Genomic DNA, 23,725 nt, shown 5'->3' on the forward strand with positions numbered 1-23,725 from the left:
TCAAGTGATTTTTTTTTTTTTTATAACGGCGGCAAAGATGGAATATTAGAGGGAAAAATTTTGAGTAGAGTGGGAAAATTGGTGTGGTTTATTCAGAAATCCCCTTTTCTATGGCCCTTCCTCATGGGTGGGGAGGGAGGGCCCAAGTTAAATGGGACTCTCAATTGGCCCATTAGAAAGCCCAGGATTACCATGATATGTGTCTTTCGGCTTTCCTTTTTTGCTTCGCTGCAAATATTTCGTTTTCCCTGTTTAATATATTTTGCATTCCAAAGCCCAAAACAGCTCTATGTCTCCTTGGGCTTTCCTTTTTGGCGGCAAAATTTCGTTTCCTTCTCAAATCAATCCCCATATATATTTCGACCTTCCATGAGTTCCATAACCTAGCTAGAAAAACACTCTTCCCAAAATCCTTGTAAAACTCTGTTACTCTTCATAACACAACCATAACCCCCATCACATATTTTGGGGTCAATTAGATTCATGGGTGATTTCAACCACAATAGTAACAACCACAACATGGTGGACCGAATCAGTGCCTTGCCTCATGACATTCTTGTTAGCATATTGTCTTTCTTGCTGCTGAAGGAAGCACAAGCTACTACTATTCTGTCTAAGAGATGGAGGTATGTGTGGGCGTATACTGAGACTCTCGATTTTGATCATGACAAAACTTTATGCAGACTCTCTGAACTCGAACAAGAAAGTACGTCGATTGGGGTAGTAGTGTGGTGGAACAGCATAGAGGCCCAAATATCAAATGGGTTCGTGTTTATGTAGATCATACGTTGGCTTCAACTTACACTGATAAATGGATTCAATTTGCAATGCAAAAGGGAGTTCAAATGCTTGAGTTGAGGGGATATACTAATAACCACTGGTCTCCTCATATTTCAACTCAGCACTCTAGTGTATACATTGGCTTCTTCAAGTCCCTCAAAGCTCTTGATTTCAACAGTGTTGATGTGGATGGAGAAATTCTCGAGTACTTTTTGTCCAAGTGTCAAGTTCTTGAACGATTATTAGTGTCTTATTCCTCAAATTTGGATAATTTAAGAGTCGTTGGTCTATTGATTTCATTGAAGTATTAAATAATTTTTAATTTAGTTAAATTTTTATAGAAATGATTTTTATAATTATATCTAAAAAAATATAATTTATATCATAAATTTATTAAAATAAAAAAAATCCAACAAAAAAAATAAATTGAAAAAAATAGATAATTTTCCTAAAAAAAACATCCAATTTGTAATTAGCCCTAAAGTTAATTAAAATCTTCAATTAAGCATTAAGCAATCATACGTGTGTGTTTCAACTTTCAAGGCAGCTGCTATTGAATAACAGTACACCAAAAGTAGACCACACAACAATCGAAAAGAGAAAAACGCTAAGTAGAAAGAGACTGATTGATTGACCGTCCCATCACCAAGGGCCGTGATGATTACCAGGGATTAAAGCCTGCCCCATTTTTTAAAAATCCTGATCTCCCACTCACCCACGCGCCCTTACCTATAATTTTTTGTTTTGGTGAATCCCTTACCTATATTTTCACCCATTCTCTCAGGCCAAATTATCAATGTTGTTTTTTTATAAAGGAAATCTATCAATTTTGTCCTGATCAAAATGTCGATAATTTTAATCTCAATAATTATGTTCATGTTGTTTTAGCCATTTGTAATTTAAAATAAATTTTAATTTTTGTCAAATAGTTTGATAGAACAATCTATTCTATCCAATTTATTGATTGGAATAGACAACAAATTTGACGAAAATTGAGATTTATACTTAAATTGAAATTGCAAATAATTGAAGACTTGAAGTAGAGATATATGATTGTTGAGATTAATATTTCGGTCAAACTACAGGGACAAAGCATTTGTCCCCTGTCTTTGTGTGATCGTGAGGTGTCACACACTCTCTTTTATGGAGTGTGGGATTGAAAATTTTCTTTTTCTCTCTACTCCTAGGAGGCTAGGAGTACTGGAATAATTGCTCTCCTCCCTCCCATCTCTTTTCTTTTCACTGAGAAGTACAGGAAGCAACAACACACGCACACATATGATCTCAAACCCTAGCATAGCATATGCAGAGCTAATTTGCTTCTATTCACAATACAACACAAAAGAAAGTGAATAACAGAAAAAGATCATGGAAAATCTAAAAAAAGAAAACCCCAATCTGGAATCTGTGTTTTGCAGCCAGCTTTCCTTACTTGCAAAGTTGTTTTATGTTTTTTCTCAACCACAGCTCTAAAACGATCAAAAGATCTTGTCTATCTGGCAGACTATATATCCTAGCTACATTGGACATTGTGTTGCCCATATATGCTCTCTGGCAGACTATATATCCTAGCTACATTGACATTGTGTTGCCCATATATTCTCTCTCTCTCTCTCTCTCTCTCTCTCTCTCTCTCTCTCTCTCTCTCTCTCTCTCTCTCTCTCTCTCTCTCTCTCTCTTTATAGTACCACTACTCATGTTTGATAAGCTCTCTCTTTATAGTACCACTACTCATGTTTGATAAGCTTAATTATAGCTGAGTCTTCTATGCGGCTCACTCTTAATTATATATATGCTAACCTGCTAGGATTAATGCAATCTTGTACATAGGTTCTTCTGCCTCTCGGACATGCATGTAATATGTATGTATGCATGGTTATAAAAAATTAGTGGATTAATAATCATAACATTAATTATGTGTTGTACTGTACATACAAAAAAGTGAGTAGATAAAAATTGCCCTGCATCAACAGCTAGCGCAAATGGTCCTTTTACCAAAGTTTTGCGCATTAATTCTAGTGTATGAAATGTCATTGTACATTTAAGAGATTTTCAGAAGACTAGCAGGAGTATATATGGTATCCACTCACTATAGTAGAAATTAATTGAAACCGCACATAGTATGAGTAAATTATCACAATGGTACTTGAAGTTTCCTTATTTTTTGAATTATATAATCTACAAACTTTTACTTATGTATTACTTAAATCTATTTCATCAATTTCATTCATTTTTTCTATTAATTTTAGCCACTTAAGTACTTAACACGTGACTAAAATTAACAAAAAAAAATGAAACTAACAGAATAGACTTAAAAATTCATTGTTTATAGAATTCAAAAAATACGTTCGCAAATTAAAGTTGTACTCAAGCTTAAGTTCAAGGCCATGCTACAGTGACTCTATGATCCATATATATGGATAAGGAATAATTTCAAGGATATATCAGGATTCATAAAGACAAATTTGTAAGAGCATGTGCAATGATTGTGGTCATTGATTATAGAATTCAAGTTTTATTGACCATGTCAATAATTGAATTGACATAAAACAGTTTTACTGCAATGATTCAAGTCAATTACATAAGTTAATATCTATATATTTTTTAATCACTCTTTGTATATTCTTTTACAAATTAAAATCAATAAATGTATTTATTTAAAATATTATACTATTGAAAATGTCTCACTAAAATTGTTCAAATGAGCCAAATATTTAATATTTTAAATAATTTTATCCAAAACAATATAAAATTTCGACAAAAACAAATGGTAAGAGTGAAAATATGAGATGAGTTTTGACCAATAAAAAGTCGCCAATTGTACACTCTCTCTCTCTCCTCACATGCATCTTATTTTCAAGTGGATCCAACTTTTTCTTGGCATTTGTGAAGTTAATTTCAATTTGCGAGATAAACTTCCCTGTAACAAGAATTTGTATCTTAACCCAACAACATGATGCCACATATGTTATTATATTTCATCACATAAAATTTTCTCTAATTTTAAGACAAAACTTATCTCTTAGGATATCAATTCAGCCATTATCCCTGCTATGAGTAAGTTTTTTTTTTTTTTTTTTTTCAATTTGCATATCAATTTTTTGACTCAATTTTATGCAGTATACGTGTTTGGCATATCTATATTTTAATTTTAGAAGATTTATTTTATTTTAATAATTTGTAATAAGAAGTGTATTAGTTTTAGGGATTTTTCTTAGATTTGGTAAGATAGGATTTTAATTAATATTTTAGATTTCGTTTTAATTACGATTTTTGTCACCCAAGTATGTTTGGTGCCTAAGTAATGTAAGCCCTATAAATATGGGTTCTTATACTTTTTTTAGGGGTGGTTGATAATTAATAAAATTTGAAAAAAGATGATTTCTCTTTTTCCTATTTTTCTGATATAGTAGTTTAAAAAATTATCAGTCTAATAGAAGTCTTTATTTTTTGCCATTCTCGATGTAGAGAATCAATAGATCTAAGGTAAGTTGCATGTGTTTCGAAGAATCGTATATCTTTCATCCGCCGCACACTGCATCACAATTCTTGGCTTTTGATACCCACATCAATTGAGAAGGACTTACATGTCCCCGGGATACCAGCTGTGGTATCCCTCTCTCTCTCTCTCTCTCTCTCTTTCTTTCCTTCTCCTCTCCTTTTTCTCTTTTTCTCTCTCTGCCGTTACACAAGCCTACCCCTATCATAAGGGCATGCAAGTTATTCTCATATCAATTTAATTTTTGACCTTGACACTCTATTGCAAACTTTTTTTTTTTGCCAAGAACTCCATTGCAAACTTTTTTTCTTCAAAAATGTCAATAAATTGAAATTGACATTGACATTGAGACTTCATTGCACATGCTCTAAGGAATTGCCATAGAGTCAAACAAGCCTTTGTAGTATGAAAGCGAGAGAAAGAGAGAGAAAGGGAGAGAGAGATGGGTGCAATGCATATATGGTGTTTTATTGCACAACGATACATACAATACTGTTTGAAGATTTTCTCATTCCCCCATCTCTCATATCTCTCTCCTAGATAGAGAGAGAGAGACGTGCATTTGCAGTGATAAGGTTCATTTGAATTTTATTGCAATAAATTGAAATAAAAGTAAAAGAATAACTTGCAATGATAGAGTTCATTTTAAATTGGGGATCAATAGTTTATTTTAAAGATAATAAATATGAACTCTTAATGTAAAATTTATTTCAATAAGCTAACCTAATATGTGACAAAATATATATCTACAGATCTCTTCTGTTGACATATGAATTACAATATATTTTCTTATCTTTCATTTTATATTTTTGAATTAAATTACTATAATTAAAATTGTAGTTTAGTGTAATAGATACTAAAAGAGTTCACACAATTGAACTATTAAAACAACTATTGCACAATCTATGGGAATGCTCTAGTGCAATGCATATATGGTGTTTTATTGCACAACTATACATGCAGTAATGTTTGAAGATTTTCTCATTCCCCATCTCTCTGATATTTCTCTCCCTTGAAAATTCGAGATATTCTCTTTTGAATTTACGTGACTTAGAGGTTAAAAGATGTCAGGGTGAGGAAGTCAGACAGAAGGATAGTAAAGTCACATTACTACTCATCACACCCTCTGCCTCCACTGTACTTCCCCCCAGTCTCTCTCTCTCTCTCTCTCTCTCTCTCTCTCTCTCTCATACACACACAACAGAGTCTATTCTGTAGCATATAACGAGAGCGTACTTTGCAAGAACCAGATCTAGAAATTTTCTGAGAGTCCAAACGGCTAGCTTGAAAAACCTAATGCTCTAGATCAAGATTTGATAAAAAGACCAATGTCCCTCATTTGCCTTATTTGCGAGCTCTTTATTTTTTGGTCATTTAGCAAGCTCATTTGGATGAGTACGTGGGAAAAAGAACTCCCAGAGTTAACGAAGAAGAAAAGGGTACGTCCTCTAACTTCTAACTTTGTCCAAGGCAATGTAAAAATGGCATCTTTGTTCTTCATTCCCATATATATATATATGTCTAACTAGCAACTAGTATCAAACTGTGTCTTTGTTTAAATCGTTTGTTTTTTTTTTTTTTTTGGGTCAATTAAATTCATAGGGAGATGACAACAACTTGGTGGATCGAATCAGTGCGTTGCCTGATGAAATTCTTGTTGGCATACTATCTTTCTTGCGGCTAAAGCAAGCACAAGCTACTAGTATCCTTTCTAAGCGATGGAGGTATGTTTGGGCGTTTATTCCGACTCTCGATTTTCATGCTCAGCAAAATCTACGCAAGTTGATGATACTCGAACAAGGCCAGAGAACAAAAGTTGGAAATCAGAAGGTACGTCGATTGGGTGAATAGTGTGGTGGAACAGCATAAATCCTCAAACATCGAACAATTCAGGGTTGGTTTTGATCTAGATAAGAGTTTTACAAGGTCCATTAATAAATGGATTCAATTTGCAATGAAAAAGAGAGTTCAAATTGCCTGAGTTGAACTTGGAGATGCATAGGGCTTTCAGTAGACCTAAACGTTATCAAACCTATACGTTTCCCGACGACCTTTTTGGTGTCATTATTCCAAGTCTACACCCTAGCGTATACATTGGCTTTAACTCCCTCAAAACTCTTAAATTCAAACATGTAGACGTGGGTGGAGAAGTTCTTGAGTACTTTTTGTCCAACTGTCCAGTTCTTGAACGATTATCAGTGTTCCATTCCTCAAATTTGGGTCAGCTAAGAGTTGTCGGTCCATCGATTCCACTTAAGTATTTAAAGATAAAAAGATGTTACAACGTCATAAGTATTGAGATTCGTGATGCAAATCTTGTTTCATTTTGCTATGATGGAGATAAGATGAACTTGCTTCTTAAGAATTTGCCGCTTCTTGCTGAGGTATCCATTGGAAATTTACATGATTTCGGTAGGAACGGGTACAGTAGTGATGTCTTAAAGTTTGCCTTCACCCAACGTTCATGCTGTCTTTCTCAGCTACAGTTTCTCAAACTGCATGAAAAACTGGTTAGCATTCTCAACTGTTATGTGTTGGTTTTCCTTTCGTTCTGTTGGATTGTGTTAGTGCCTTACTCCTTATTTGGTACTTTTCAGTTCTACAATGAGAATCTTATATTTCCTATACTAGCAAATCTGAAGCATTCGGAATTAGCAATTTGTGACGATGATAGCTTCATTCTTCTTCAATTAACTTCTTCTTTAAGGCTTCTCCTACTTACACAAACTTGTGTTGCATGTATGCATCCTTACTTGGTAGATTACTTGCAGAACTTTGTATTTGTACGTGCACTTTGGGAGATTGTGTGGATGAGATCAACGTACTGATGGTTTTGATATAGGTCATGATACAATGTGATGCATCTTTCTAATTGTCTTGTCCTTATTATGTGTTATTCATTTTACTTCTTCTGTTTAATAACAAATCCATGTTTAATATTGCTATGAAATGAGATCAAAGAATAACAAGATAAAAGGATTTTATGACTCTAGACCTAATTCAATAGTTCAATCCATGTTCAATTAGAGTTGTTGATTCTAGTTTAATTAATCCATTGGAATATGTTCCATGAACGACCTTATGTACCTCATCCGTCCTTTAGTTTTGCTGAGAGCATCAATTTTAGGTAGAATTCACTTCACTATCAATTCTGAGTATTAAATATAAGTATTAAATTTGGAATTCAACTTAATTTTCAACCAAATGGTAGTCAATTATACGCACACGTCATTTGAAAATAATGATTTTAGGGAATTGATTTATATGCCTCAGGTATAATGGTCCATTGAGACTATTTATGAGTGACAATGTTTTTAATCCATGGTTAGACTGTTCTGCCCATTTATTATATATACATTTTCATATTTTATGAGATTTGTTCACTTGTATTAATTGTTCTAAAGGCTTTAGAGCGTAATGGTAATTCTATTTGGTAGCTACAAACTCCGTGAAACTTTTGGTTATTGTTACATGTACACAGTAAGTTGTTTCCTTGGTGCAGTTGCAATACTTATCAGACGTGAGAGAAAGAGCATTTATAAAAGCAGCCAAATGCTCCCATCAGTACCTCAAGGTTGTGGAAATTGTAGGGTATGATGGTCGCTCAAGTGTTTTTGAATTGTTCCAGTACTTGACAGAGACTGCTGTTAAATTGGAGAAATTTGTTGTTAGTCCTACCTGGAATATGTGGTTTTCTGGTCTTCCAGGAAGCTACTTTACAGGAATTTGGAGGGAAGAAAATAGTCAGGAAAATAGGCAGAAGCTTAAAGAAATACTGCCTTCAAATGTAGAATTGATCTGGCGAAGTGCAGTGCGTACGCCTTAATTTATCTAGAAATTGTAAAGTGCCACTACTACAAAAATGGTTAATCTTGGCGGACAATGCTGGCGGATTAGAGTCATATATCCGCCACAAATACTTAAGAATTCTTGGCGGAAGTTATTATCCGCCAGGACTAAGTGAAAGAAACAGTCTCGCGCCTCACTCAATCCTGGCGGTCCAAACCGTCGGGATTGAGTGCTTAACCTAATCCGCACCCTCTTTCTTCTTCTCCTTCCTTTTCTCTTCTTCCTCGCGCTGCATCTTCCTCCTTCTTCTTTTTCTTCCTCCCCTTCTCTTCTTCCTCGCGCTCGATTCCTTCTATTTCCTCCATCTTCTCCATCTTTCTTCTTCCTCCTCATCTGCCACCACCGCGCTCGGCTCCGGCTCCACGTCCACACTCGGCTTCGGCTCCGGTAATCTCTCTCTCTCTCTCTCTCTCTCTCTCACTCTCTCTCTCTCTCTTATTTTTGATTTTATTTTCAAATTTTGTTAAGTTTGTTTTTGATTTTGTTTTATAATTTGTTAGGTTTATCCAAATCTTCTCAAATTTCTTGTCTCAGAGGCCAAGATCTACTTCATTCTTCAATTGTTTGGGGGTATGCCGAATTTGATTTTTGTATATACTAGATTATATTTAATTTTTGTATTTGTATATTCATTTTCATTATTGTTATATATGTGAGTTTTTGTGTTTTTTTTTTTTTTGCAGGCCAGATAAGTGGTGATTTTGGTGCAGCAAGATTTAAGTGTTGATTTGGATTTTGCAACAAGGTTTTTCTATGAGTAGCTTGGATATTTTTTATTTTATTTTATATGTTGATGTGTTGAAATATGTTAATATATGTTAGATATGTTAAAAATTATATATACTTGATTTAATTGATATATATATATATGTATATGTTAGATTTGTGTTCATTTTTTGCATTGTATGTTAGTGTTAATATATTATTAGGGTAGGGAGTATAATATTAATTATTTAGCTAACATACAATTATTAGGGTAGTATATATGAAAAATGTTAGTATTATGTTAGTGTTCATGTATCAATGTTAAAAATAAAAATAATAGGAGAAATAAAAAAATGCAAATTTTTGGTTAAATAGATAAATAAAAATATAACATATTAGTGAACTTAATTTATTCATTTGTTCTATTTCAAATTAAAAATAAAATCGACTGAAAATTTTTAAAAATTTGGGTTAATTAAATAAATAAATATAGAACAACTTATTTGTAGATATAATTTATTTGTTATAGTTCAAATAAAAAAAAAAAGGTTAAGTAGATTAACAAACATATAACTTATTTGTGAATATTTTGTGAATTTAATTTATTTGTTTGACATATTTAAATAATCATAAATTATTATTGAATATTTTTTGAATTTAATCTAATAGGTATGAATAGGTATGCCTACATGATAGAGATTGAAAGATTGTAGGCGTCAGGGTCTAGAGTTTTCATCTAAGAGGTAAAGCATGGATAGGACTTGGTTGACGATTCCGCGACAGTTAGAGGCATACGTAGATGGAATTAATTTGTTTTTTGATCAAGCAGCTGCGAATGGTGTTGGGCCAGATAAATTCAAATGTCCGTGTAAAAAATGTTGCAATAGATTTATTTTTAGAAGACAAACTATTGTGGATCATCTTGTTTGACATGATATGGATAAAGATTACAAAAAAGCTTGGTGGCGGCATCATAGGGAGTCTAATATTGGAGAGCCAAATTTAAGGGAGATAGAAGATGATGTAGGAGGAGAGATAGATGGTATGCATGATTTTCTTAATGACATATTTGTTCAACCAGTAACGGAAGAAGAGGTTGGGTCATCGACACAACCTACTATCGTGGATGGGCGTCCAACAGAGGCCGAAAGTTTTTTCAAGTTGCTTGAAGAGGCAAATTAAGAGTTGTATCCTGGTTGTAAAGAGTTTAAGAAATTGGAGGCCGTTGTAAGATTGTACCAGATCAAGTGTTTAGGGAGTTTGCCGGACAGTTTATTCACTACGTTACTAGAGTTGGTTAAAAAGAATGTTGCCTGATGGAGATTGTTTGCCTGACTCGTGTTATAAGGCAAAGAAACTTATAAATGGGTTGGGTCTCACATATGAGAAGATTGATGCATGTCCCAATGATTGCATGATATATTGGAAAGACACCTCAAAATTGACGGCATGTTCGGTTTGTGGCAAATCAAGATATAAAGATAACAAAGAAGATGATACATCTAGAAAGAAAGTCTCAGCTAAGGTTATGTGGTACTTCCCTTTAAAATCGAGATTGAAGAGGTTTTATATGTCGAAACATATTGCTGAACATATGAGATGGCATGCAACTGAATGTCTCAAGGATGGGTTTATGAGACATCCGTCAGATTCTCCAGCATGGAAGCATTTAGATAATTTGTACCCTAACTTTGCGTCAGAAATTCGAAATGTGCGTTTAGGGCTGGCAAGTGATGGATTCAATCCTTTTGGCCATATGAGCAATGCCTATAGCACATGGCCTGTGGTGCTTTCTGTTTACAATTTGCCTCCATGGATGTGTATGAAGCAACCAAATTTATTATTGTCCTTGTTGATTCCAGGACCGACAAGTCCTGGAAATGACATCGATGTGTATTTGCGACCATTAATTGATGAGTTGAATGAGTTGTGGGAGGTTGGCACTACCACGTATGATGTATTTTCAAACCAAACTTTTACGATGAAGGCTGCTGTGTTATGGACCATTAGTGATTTTCCAGCTTATGGAATGTTGTCTGGATGGAGTACGAAGGGATATAAAGCATGTCCGCATTGCATGGATGATAATGTATCTGAACATTTGCCTGTGAGTCATAAGATTTGTTATTTAAGGCATCGAAGATTTTTACCAATTGGGCTAGGTTTCGAAGGGAACAAGCAGCATTTAATGGTCATCGAGAAGATCGTCAGGCACCAAGACAGTTGAATGGGTTACAATGTCTTGAACAACTATCTAGTTTGAGGTTTACTTTTGGAAAACATGACCAAAATGCTCATGTTGGACAAAGAAGACGAAGGCCTTCAATTTCTAGAAGTAATAACGGTCAGTGGAGAAAGAAAAACATATTTTTTGAACTACCCTATTGGAGGCATCTTTTGATCAGACACAATCTCGATGTCATGCATATTGAAAAGAATGTATGTGATAATGTGGTTGGAACATTGTTGGATATTGCGAAGAAGACAAATGATGGATTGGCTGCACGTGCAGATCTTGAAGTCTTGAATATAAGACATAGTCAACACCCTCGTAGAGAAGGAGATAAAACATTTTTGCCCCCGGCAATATTCACATTGAGCAAAGAAGAAAAAACCTCATTTTGCAAAGTGTTGTCTACTATTCGGGTTCCTGATGGATATTAAGCAAATTTGTCTCGATGTGTGAATGTGAATGAGAGGAAAATAAATGGGTTGAAAAGCCACGATTGTCATGTTTTAATGCAACAATTACTCCCGCTTGCGATACGTGGTGTGTTACCCAAATCTGTCACTATGGTTTTACTAGAGTTGAGTACTATCTTTAGACAGTTGTGTAGCAAGAAGGAAACTGAGGCAGCATTCAATCAACTAAGCTCTAGAATTGCATTGACCTTATGTCAGATGGAGAAGAGTTTCCGTCCTTCATTTTTTGATGTCATGGTGCATCTCCCAATTCACTTGGCAAATGAAGCTGTTATTGTAGGACCAGTTCAATATAGATGGATGTATCCCATTGAACGGTAATGGTCATTTCTTTATGCTTAATTTGCATAAATTTTAGTTTTGATTCTCTAATATATTTTTTTTTTCATGTTGAATATTTAAGGTATTTGCAAACATTGAAGCGGTATGTGCGAAATAAGAGTCGTCCTGAAGGTTCTATTGTTGAAGGGTATTTCGTTGATGAGGGTTTATCTTTCTGTTACATGTACCTTGGAGATGTTGATACTCGTCGTAATCGTAAAGGTCGAAATGCAGATGGTATTGGACGTGGAATATGTGGGGGGTTATCAATTTTTTACTCCACAGGTCAATATTTAGGTTCAGGTGAAAATGTGGAGCTTGATCTAAATGATAGGAATCAATGCCACAGATACATTCTTGATAATTGTGATGAAGTGATCCCTTTTAGAAGGCAACATGAGGACTTTTTGAGAGATAAATATCGAAGGGAAAGGTTCACTAGGCGACAAATTATGGAGATAAGCAAGAAGAAATTTCCTGAATGGTTCAAGAAACATGTAAGAATTCAATTACTAAGTTTCTACATCATGTCACTAATATTAGTTTTTACCTAATGTTTCTACATCATCTTTTTCACAGATTAATGCAAGGTTTTATGCTAATGATCCGTTAATATCCGATGACTTGCATTGGCTTGCTAATCCTCTTCGTACACTTGTGACGAAATACAAAAGCCACGTTATTAATGGTTTTAGATTTTGAATAAAATCGGTGGATGATAATCAAAAGAATCAAAATTGTGGTGTATTTGTTCCTGCAAATATTCCGGGTGGTGTTGGGCAAGTTAATTGCTATGGTGTTGTCACAGATATTGTGGTCCTACCGAGGCAGAAGATATGGGTTGTTGTGTGATGTTGTTTAAGTGTGATTGGGTTGATAGTGGAAGTCCTAGGGGTATGAAGAGAGATCAGTATGGTTTTATCTTTGTGAACTTCAATCGATTGGGATTTAGGGATGACCCTTTCATACTAGCTTCACAAGCAATGCAAGTATTTTATGTTGCAGATTTGATTGAAACAGATTGGCATGTAGTGGTCCGAACGCATCCGAGGGATTTTTTTGATGTATTAGAGGATAAAGATACAATTGATGATTATACTATACCAAATCTGGATGATCAGGTACTTGACAATGAAGATATGCAAACAAGGGTTGGCGTGGAAGAGACACCTTTTGATGAAGCATTACCTTTGCCCACTGAATTGGTTAATTCAATTGCTGACAATGAGCTTGATGATGATATGGATGCTTAAATTAATTGTTTTTTTTTTTTGGGTGTTGTTTTGTAATTAAGAACTCTTATGTAATATTTTTTTATTATTGAATTTTTTTTGTGCTGGACTAGGTCCCGTGGTTTTTACCTTTCGAGGGTTTTCCACGTTAAAATATATTTGTGTGTTTATATATTGGTTTTATAGCAATTTAATTTAATTTAATTAATTAATATTTATGTAGTATGTATTTGGTGGTGTATATATATATATATATATGGTTAATTATAATTTATTTAGATGAGTGATAATGAAGAACATATGGACGAGCACCACGATGAGCAAGTTGAGACTAGTTCAAATGGTAAGATATAGTTTGTTTATATAAAGTTTTTATTTATTCTATTATTTACAATATTTTTGTCATTCATGTATATTAATTTGGATTAATATGTAGCAATGCCTCAAAAGAGAAGAAGTGGTCCCGGAAAGATTAAGTGGGCTGGTAAAGATCATAGGGGTAAATAGTATTGTGAATTTAGTTCGAGCGGGAAATGTATTTCTCAAAATAGTATAGAGTTTTCGAAGTTTATATCTTTTGAAGTAAAAGATCTCAATAATGTTCCTATACTGCATGATTGGAGATTGGTTGAAGAAGAAACAAAGAACACTTTGTGGGACAGAATACGGATATCAATTTATTTTTTAAAAATGATATTAAAAGTAAAATGCCTGTAAATATTTACTTATAATTGTTTTTTTTATGGATATAGGTCACTATCACTTTTCATGATGAAGATTTGGTAAAAATGCTCGTGATTAAGACCATGACTTTGCACATTGCTAAACATGCTTATAAAGAGTACAGATCATATTTGAAATGGAAGTACTACACTGGCAGGACAGGTCAGCGGCGGCTGAGATGCCCCAATAATGTAGATCCTGTGCAGTGGGCGAAGATGGTGGAATATTGAGATAACCCAAAAACTCAGGTGACAACCTTTAATCAAATATTTAATAATACTAGTATGTGCAATTATAACTAATTTATATTCTGTTTGACCTTTTAGGAGTTTGCTGTGAAAAATAAAGGTAATCGTTCTCAACAAACGATGAGCAATACATCAGGATCGTGGACATTTGAACGTCTTTGTGAAGATTATGTGAGTATAGTTAATTTTTTTTTCATCTTATTGAGTTACAATTTTATTTAATTAGGGCACATAAATATATTCTAAATCCATGTTAATAATTAATGGTTTAAATTTGTAGAAGAAGAAGCATGGAGTTGAACCTGATCCCGTTACTTTCTTTCGTGTCACCCACACGCGCAAAGACAGTAGTTGGATTGATGTGCCATCGGAGGAGAGAGGGGTAAATATTATACTAGTTTTTTTTTTTTTTTTTCTTTAATGTGTATTATATGTTCTTAAATCTTACTTACAAATTTATCTAAATATTTGTTTATTAGATGTCTATGGAGAATTCTGTTGAGTCACGGGTTGAGTCTGGAGCGGATGACACTTCTGAACTTCGCACAGAAGTGTATGTTGAGGAGATGGGTCCTGAGAGGAAAAATAGAGTTCGGCTCTATGGACATGTGGTGACACCTGAAATGGTGCCTTATGCTAGGGCTCAATCTAGTAGTTCTTCTCGGAGATCATCGAAGACTAGAGAAGCTCTTTTGGAGGCACAGTGCCTCGAATGGCAGAAGAAGCAGGAGGCTATGCAGGCTAAGCAGGATGCCCAAGATGAGGCAATTGAGCTGTTAAAGACTCAGCTACAGTAGCAGCAACAGCAACAGATGATGATGTTTATGCAGCATCAACATCAAGTGATGATGCAGCCACAGACACACCCGCAAAGCTTGCATCCACAACAGCCTTCTAGTCAGAGTCAGCCTCCACATTCTCCCTATGGAATGTTCTCAATACATCCTATGTACCAGGTGCCATTTATGCCTCAGTCACCTTTATAGATGCCTATGTATCGGCCAGAGGTACATTCTCAGCCATCTCCTGGTGGGTCACATCATTCTACGGGTGTTGGATTTTCTGGATTGCTTTCCGGCAATTTAGGTGATGATGAATTTATGAGACAGTTTGGTCCGCAGGGAGGATCAGGGTCACATTCAGCTTCTGCTGCTGAACTTGAGTAGATTATTTTTGTTTGCCTACTTTATCTTATCTCTATTGATGAAACAATATTATTTGACATGTATTGTTAGTTGAAGGATTTTATCTTTATTAGTATATAATTATTATTTGAAATGTTTTATATTAATTATTTCAAATTTTATTTTTTTTATTTTTTTTTATTTATATTCAATAATCCTGACGGTTGTATCCGCCAGGAAAGAATTTTTCTAATATATTTTATTATCAATGCCGGCGGATATATTATCAATGCTGACGGATATATCCGCCACGAATTAATTAATGCCGGCGGATATATCCGCTACGAATTAAGTAATGTCGGCGGATATATCCGCCACGAATTAATTAATGCCGGCGGATATATCCGTCACGAATTACTCAATGCCGGCAGATATATCCGCCAGGAAAAGTTGAATGCCTTGTCAGCGTTAAATGGTATTCCTGGGGGATTTGGACATTTGTCCGCCAGGAAAAGTGTTTTTGCCTGCGGTTTTAATCCTGGCGGAGACCCTATCCACCACTGTTGTATAATCCTGGCGGATTTGGCTATTTGTCCGCTAGCAAATTGTTATTCCTGGCGATTTAGTTCCGCCAGGAATAAGTGATTTTGTAGTAGTGTGCTTTCTCTATCATTATGTGGTTTAGTGGGGATTATTGTATTGAGATTGTGGAGAGGCCTCTGTATTGCTAATTTGCTCATGTTGGTAAGCTTTTAAGATTATATGGTGCTTGGGATCCTATTTAGTATGTAAGACCTTTTGTTTTTTGGCCAAATATTTAGTATCTAAGACCTTAAATCTTTGAAAAGAAGCACAATGTTATAATTCTACCCCAATGGTCATGACTTTATTTCTCCCTTTTTTTTGCTTTCACCTACAACTAAACCCTATTAGCTCATGTTGGTAAGTTTTTAAGATTATATGGTGCTTGGGATCCTATTTAGTATCTAAGACCTTAATCTATGAAAAGAAGCACAATGTTATAATTCTAGCTCAATGTTCAAGACATTATTTCTCCATTTCTTTTGCTTCTACCTACAACTAAACCGGTGAATGTTTGTAATTATTGAAACAAAAAATTATTAATGCCATAAAGTTTATTACATGGTATAGTGGTGATCTGATTAAAGTTTAGTTTGATACTGCTGTGAGAAAAAATACATAGGAAAAATAGTTGTGTAGTAAAATTGTAAAACAAGTGTAAAGTAAAACAATTGAATGTTTGATAAATTATGTTTTCAAAAGTGTCGTAAGTGCAAATAACAATATTAATGTGTTTGGTAAATTTTATTGTAAAATTGTTGTAACCGTGTATAATTACCAAAATTGATATGACGTTGAAAGTGTTTCAAAAGAGGAATAATCTTTTGTCATTTTGAATAAAAATTGAGGGTATATTGGGGCAATTCAAAATTTTTATTAATGGGGCTCACAACTTTCATTCACAACAATTTTGAAAAGTATGTGGATAACTGTTTTTTAAAACTATAGTGAGTGACTTAGAATTGTGAAGCCCTACAACTTTTGCTTTAGTGGAAATTGCACTTTGGTCCATTTATTTTTCATTTAGTTTCATTTTGGTTTACGTTCTTTTTTTCGTTCCATATTGATCCCCTAATTTTGTGATGTGTTCCATTGTGGTCCAAACCATTAAATGAGCACAAACATTTGTCTATTTTAGTCATGTGCCGCGTAGGGGTGTTGTTGTGGGCTAATATGGAACTAAGTGAGGATTTAGTGGACCACAACAGTGCCTCATATGCGCAGGACATTACTAAAATATATAGTTTTTTGTGCTAATTTGACGTTTTGGATCACAATGGAAAATGTCACAAAGTTAGTGGACCAATATGAAACGAAAAAAATATCGTGGACCAATAATGAAACTTTCTAAAGAAAAAGTGGATTAAACCGTTGTGAATGATTTAAAATTGTCATCTACAATAGTTTTTTGTTGTCCAACTATAATCTCAAATGAGCCCTAATTATAAGAAGCGTGACAATTCTGAGTGATAGGAGAATTCAGTAAAATGGTACATATTGAGAGACAGGTGAAGAACAATGTATTTAATGGTTAAATTTGATGCAATTGTTGACTGAAATTCAATACCCAAGAAATTCGAGTTCTAATCACTTTTTGGAAATCAAATCCAAGAAATAGAATGATTATGCAGGAAGATCTATATTCCAGGCTTATTGCCTCTCAAAATTTGTTCCGATGAGTAATAAGCAATGGACTTTATATATACATATATAAAAAAACCATGGCAGCCAAGGGTTATGTGTAGGAGACGAATTCATCAGGAAAAAAAGGTCAATGTTCTCCTTTATTTTATTTTTTCTAAAGTTAAATGTTCACATACTACAATTTAAATGAAAAACAAATCTAAAATTATTGTAGACTATTAAATTTTATAACGAGATTAATGTCATTTTGGTCTCCAGACTATTACATTCGTATTAATTTGGTTCACATACTTCTAATTTGGAAAATTATAGACTCTGATTTTTTCAATTTTGTCAATCGAGGGTATTCCGTCAATTTACACATTTTTTATCCAAATTTACGTTTGCATAGCACTATGTGCCAATCGTGTAGGGTCTTTTTTTAGGGCAAAATGGTCTCTTCCATTTATATATTACCTTTTTTTCTCTCATGCACCATTTTTCCTTCCTTCATTTCCCTCTAAATTTGGATAAAAAATGTGTAAATTGACAAAATAACCTCAATCGGTAAAATTGAAAAGGTTAAGGTCCTTAATTTTTCAAATTAAAAATCTGTCGATCAAACTGATACAAGTGTAATAGTCTGAAAACTAAAATAACGTTAACTACTTTTATAATAGACACGTGGCACCTTAAAATAAAAGACTTAGTTAAGTTATGACTTAGAAGATTAGCTAGCTTAGGAAAGTATCCGGATCCATTCCGGACTAACATTTATTCTGCCCACCCCTGCCCATTGCTCCATTCATTCCAGTTTAATCCACGCTTGCCTTTTTATCTCCTTGTTCTCTCTCGGCTGCTCAGAAGCAAAGCAAAGCAAGAAATTTTCTCTAAGTCCAAACAGCTAGCTTGAGAACCTCAAGCTCTAGATTAGTATGATGGAAAACCCACTGACATTTTTAATGAAGAAAAGGGTAAGTCCACTAACTTCTCAATTTAAATGAAACTATAACAATTGAATCTTTGTTTTTCATTCCTTTGGTTTGGTTTTCTAATTATCCTGTGCGTCATTTGCATTTTTAACTTATTTTAATTTGTTCCACACTCCTCAATATTATGAACAAATTCAATAATATATAAGAAGGGTCATTTACAAATAAGTTAATAAAAAGTTTCAATATTACAAATACTTCAATAAACTATTTCAAAATACTATTATAGTTAACACTAACTAAAATATAATAAACCACATTACAGATTGTACAAAAGAGGACATAATTATAAGAAATTACGTGCACTGCCATTGGTAAAAAATACCAGTCAATAAAAAATTTCAATATTACAAATATTCGGTTTGTCGGCGTTTATATTATAGTTTAGCTCAGAGATTTTAGACCCCTCCACCAAGCCCATTTTATACCTTAGGAGAAGATGAGATCAAAAAATGGGGATTTACCCTTACAAATCGGGAAAGGAAGCAACGGCGATCACTGGTTGCAGCGATTGCTTATGTAAAAAAAAGAAGGGCAAAAAAATAAATGAACGAAATCAATATTTAAAATAAATTAGGTACTGGCTGAACCATTGACTAAAATGTAATTTGTGATAATATCCAATTGATCATTTTAGAAACTCAAATTACATGTTGACTAATGTGTAATTTTCAAATGTTTTATTAACTTATTTGTAATTTGCTAAATATGAGAATCGTGAAAGAGAGAAGATTACCTTACCTGGGTAACACTCTTCAGTCCTCAGTCCTCAGTCCTTTTTTAACATTGTTTTATTTTATGTTTTTGGATCAATTAAATTCGTAGGGTGATTACAACTTGGGTAAGAGAAAGAAAAATAAGTGTGCCAATAACAACTTGGTGGACGGAATCTGTGCGTTGTCTGATGAATATTAGTATAGTGTCTCTCTTGCCCCTAAATGAAGCAGCAGCTACTAGTATCCTTTCTAAGCGATGGAGGCATGTGTGGGAGTCTATTATGACTCTTAACTTTGATATTGATGAGAAAACTTTATGCCTTTTTGGAAGACTCAAACAAGAAGAACCAGAGTTGGAAATCAGAAGGTACGTCGATGGGGTGAATAATGTGGTGGAACACCATTAATGAGGCCCAAACATCCAACAATTCAAGGTTTGTTTTTATCTAGATCATAGGTTTTCAAGTTCCATTGGTAATTCGATTCAATTTGCAATGAAAAAGGGTGTTCAAGCTTGAGTTGGACCTGTTCCGGGTTTACACTGGACCTAATACTCTAATGGTCGAAGCTATACGTACTTTTCCGCACCACCTTTTTGGTATTAGTAAAGGATCTGGCTTGAAACACTTGTGTCCTGATATTCCATGTCCACACCCTTGTGTATACACTGGCTTCAAGTCCCTCAAAGCTCTTCATTTCAAAGGTGTTGGTGCATGTGGATGGAGAAGTTATAGGGTACTTAATTATGGACACTACTTGGGTCACCCCGTGGGGGGTACCCCAATGTCACCCCTCCCTCTAAAATCGTAATTTTGGTAATACCGGCGTATGATCGGAACCGTTCACTTTTTAGATCACTTATTACAGATCATCTCTGCAAAAAATCAACTCAATCATAAATCATTTGGTTATATAATTATTGTTGATTAAATATAAAAAATCAACGGTTAATTTGGTCAAAAAATCATTCTTTAATTAAAAACCATTAATTTTTTTCTACTTAATTGACAACAGTTATATAACCAAACGATTTCCGATTGATTTGATTTTTTACAGAAACGATCTTTAAAAATCAAATTTTAGGGGGATGGGGTGACCTTGAAATACCCCTGGAAGTGACCCAAATATTTTCCCTTAATTATTGTATGTCTAACTCTCTAGGACGTTCTTGATGATTATCAGTGTTCTTTTCCTCGAATTTGGATTATCTAACAGTTGTTGGTCCATTGATTCCATTGAAGCACTTAGTGATAGAACGTTGTGACAACATCAAAAGTATTGAGATTTGTGATGCAAATCTTGTTTCATTTATTTATGATGGAGATGATATAAACTTGTTTCTTAGGAATGTGGCGTTTCTTGTTGAGGTATCCATTGGTCGTACCCCCGTAACCATGATTTCTTAGAGGTTGGCTTCATTCAACTTTCATCATGTCTTTCTCAGCTACAAATTCTTAAACTCCATCAAAAACTGCTTAGTATTTGGTTTGTCATGTATTGTTTTTGTTTTCTTTCTGTTGGATTATGTTAATGCCTGACTCCTTGTTTGGTACTTGTCAGTTCTACAAGGAGAATCATGTATTTCTTATACTAGCAAATCTGAAGCATTTGGAATTAAGATTTGGTGGACATGATAACTTGATTCTTCTTCATTTAACTTGTTTCATTAAGGCGCGCTTCTCCTTACTTGCACAAACTTGTATTGCAGGTATGTACCCTTACTTAGTAGATTACAAAGTAAAAATTTACATTTGTATGTGCACTTTGGGTTATTTTGTTTATGAGATTCACAGATGGTTATGATATAGGGCACTTCATTACCAATTCTGGAGAAGAAAAAAAAGGTTGAACTTTGATGTGGGCTTGGTGTCAAGTGGAGGGTTAGGTCATTAGAAGTCATGGGTCATGCTTTGTTCCTAATTGCAACCTTGATTTCATTTTTGTTCATTCAATATTGCCCCTCGAGCACAAGGTATATAGGAATAAAAGGACATCTAAATGAAGATTCTTTGTTTTTCTTTGGACATCTAAAGGATTTTGAGTTGTAGTTCAACAATTTTTTGTTTGTCTACCTAGATCACCAATAATGCCACCAACTATTTGCCCGGAAAATCTACAAACCATAAAGTAGGCCAATGATCGAGCTATATCTTAAGTTTTGTTTTAGACTCTTGGATCTTCTAAGATTTAAAAGCTCAAAATGATTGATAAAATATTTGTCTTATGATCCCATCCCCAATAATATATAATGTATATAGAAGGTGGATCCAAAACATCATATTTTTGACACAAATTTTCAATGGAGCCTACTTTATATAGAATTTAAACAATCCAAACTGTCATTTTATCATATATTTTGTTCTCCCTTGTTCCTTTCTTGTAGTTACCTACTTTAGAATAGTAATAGAATTTCTAGCCTTTTTGGGCTGTGCTGTACTTATGTGAGAGAGTGAGTTATTTTAGTCTTTTGTTTTATTTTATGTTGTGAGCACCTTTTTATTTAATATTATGAGTTCTTAGTTTAATATTTCTTCTTTCTCTTCTCTTATTCTCTTTTATTTTATTTTATTTACTTTAAATCTTTTATTTTTTGCAAGAAATCCACCATGTTGGGTTTGTAAGCCTCCTCATCAAGGTTGAGGATGAAACACTCCCATGGTTACACCCTAGATATTTATTCTAACAAATTTTCCTTAGTAATCCCACATTTTACATAGATCTTGTCTATTAAATGAGAAAACTTTATCATTTCACCCTTGATGCCATGTATCATTAATGGTAGTTAGGTCAATTTTCTACATATGCTTGGTATTTAAATGTTTAAATACAAAGTTCTTTGATTCCTTGTAGTTCCTTAGATTTAGTTCACTTGAGATGCTTAGAGTTTGTGATTTTCTAAACAAAACAAGATCTTACCAAAAAAAAGTCACACCTTCAGTGCTTAAAAGAGAAACATCCTTGGAGAGATCGAGTGTCAGATTGATTTTTGGTACTCTCTATTGTGAGGATTGTTATATGGTGGTGTGGAATTCAAGATCTTGATACCATATATCATTGTTTAAATTCCAAACCTTTTTTGGCCAAAAAAAAAAAAATTCCAAACCTTTTAATTGTTAGAATTTTAGCATTCTCTCTGTAACTCTTTAAATCTATTTACTTTACCAATCTTTTGCACTCTAGTTCCATTTAGTTTAATTTATGGCAATTTATTTTAGTTATCAATCATCCAAACTTCTTAGCTAGGTTAGTTGTAAATTAATTAAAGTTAAACCCTATATAGTAGAATTATTTTTAAAATAATCCTTGTGGTTTGATTTCATTTAGTGTCATCTATACTATAGATAAGTACACTTGCAAGTACAAATAAACTAAACACAACTGTCAAGAAGGAAGAACCCACCTCCCTACATCAATATCCGCAAATTGAGGTATTTTTTTTCTAGGTTTTTGTTTTATGAATTTTTTTGTTTGTTCATGAATCGAATATTAAGGCTTTGATTGTAAGTTATTTGTTATATAGTTAGTATTTGGGATAAAATAGTTTGAATCATAGCTGTTTAATGTCAAATTTGAACAAAATTGGAAGAGCTCAATGCTGGTTTGGATCATAATCGTTTTTGTTCGGCACTAGTTCACTGAACGCCTGTTAGAATGTTTAGTGCTGCACCACCAAACACTTTTGTTTTTAAGTTTTCAGAGCTATTCAGCATCTCTGCTACCAAACACATCTCTGTGCTTGGTGGTTAACCATTGAACGTGTTCATTAGTGTTTGGTGGCTGAAAGAACAACACCTTGTTCGATGATTTAGTATCGAACAACTTAAAACATGTTCAGCTTCAATGCGTCAAAAATTCGCGATTTCTATTTTTGAAATAAGCATTTTTTTTAACACACGAAGAAACGATGACAATACTTTATTTGAAGACTACCAAACCATGACTTAAGCATCCATTCATCAATATTACACTTGTTTGACTGGATATAATTAAAGAATGTTGTAGTGGGGTTTAGGGTTTTGTTAAAGAATTGAGTGAAAATTTGTGTAGAGATGTTTTTGAGAGTTGAGTGGGGATGTTGGGTATTGTTAATTTTTTTAAAAAATAAATTAATTGTTATGTCCTTAAAGTCAATTTACATTAGAATAAAAAGAAAAGTTAAAATTTCAATTAAGTGTTGGGGATATAAATAAAAAAGTTGGGCTCAAATATTAGCACTCCAAAGAAAAATTGTATTACTAGTTTCTTAGGCCCAATAGCAAGCCCAGGATTGGCATTATGGTTTTGTCTCTTTGTGCTTTCCTTTCTTTGCTCCAAAGATTTCCTTTCCCTTTCAATGGTTTCCATCTTGTTGTTGGGTCCTGATCAGTGATCAAGTTGGAATCAATCATACTCTTCACAAATTGCCTCCACAGATATACCGAAACCCAAATCAAATCACTCAGTGATGAAAGCTGTTGCTAAAATGCTAAGCACTCCAACACCACCATCGTCGCGTTCCATTGCAGCAACTTGCTCAAGTCGACTGATGAGTCACCATAGCCTAATTGGGCTCTAGGCAACTTGGGTTTGGCCCTATATTTTTTATTTTTTACATTACAGTTGTTATTTCCAAATTTCCAATTGGGGGG

General features: G+C 34.0%; 1 protein-coding gene and 3 pseudogenes across 1 annotated transcript; all 4 read left to right on the top strand.

Annotated features, from left to right (window-relative positions):
• Positions 1-483: 483 nt before the first annotated feature.
• Positions 484-8,855, top strand: LOC147282364 (putative F-box/LRR-repeat protein At4g15060). Its single transcript, XM_086248203.1, is given in 8 exon segments — positions 484-706; positions 6,088-6,257; positions 6,259-6,789; positions 6,877-6,989; positions 6,991-7,018; positions 7,782-8,090; positions 8,629-8,698; positions 8,812-8,855. Coding segments are annotated over 8 exon segments (1,488 nt in total).
• A 728-nt stretch (positions 8,856-9,583) lies between these two features.
• Positions 9,584-13,110, top strand: LOC147282365 (uncharacterized; annotated as a pseudogene).
• A 258-nt stretch (positions 13,111-13,368) lies between these two features.
• Positions 13,369-15,226, top strand: LOC147282366 (uncharacterized; annotated as a pseudogene).
• A 3,101-nt stretch (positions 15,227-18,327) lies between these two features.
• Positions 18,328-20,946, top strand: LOC147282367 (F-box/FBD/LRR-repeat protein At5g56420-like; annotated as a pseudogene).
• The last annotated feature ends 2,779 nt before the right edge of the window (positions 20,947-23,725 follow it).

This window comes from Dryas octopetala, chromosome 6 (assembly GCF_963921425.1).
Source record: "Dryas octopetala chromosome 6, drDryOcto1.1, whole genome shotgun sequence".
Lineage (NCBI taxonomy): Eukaryota > Viridiplantae > Streptophyta > Magnoliopsida > Rosales > Rosaceae > Dryas > Dryas octopetala.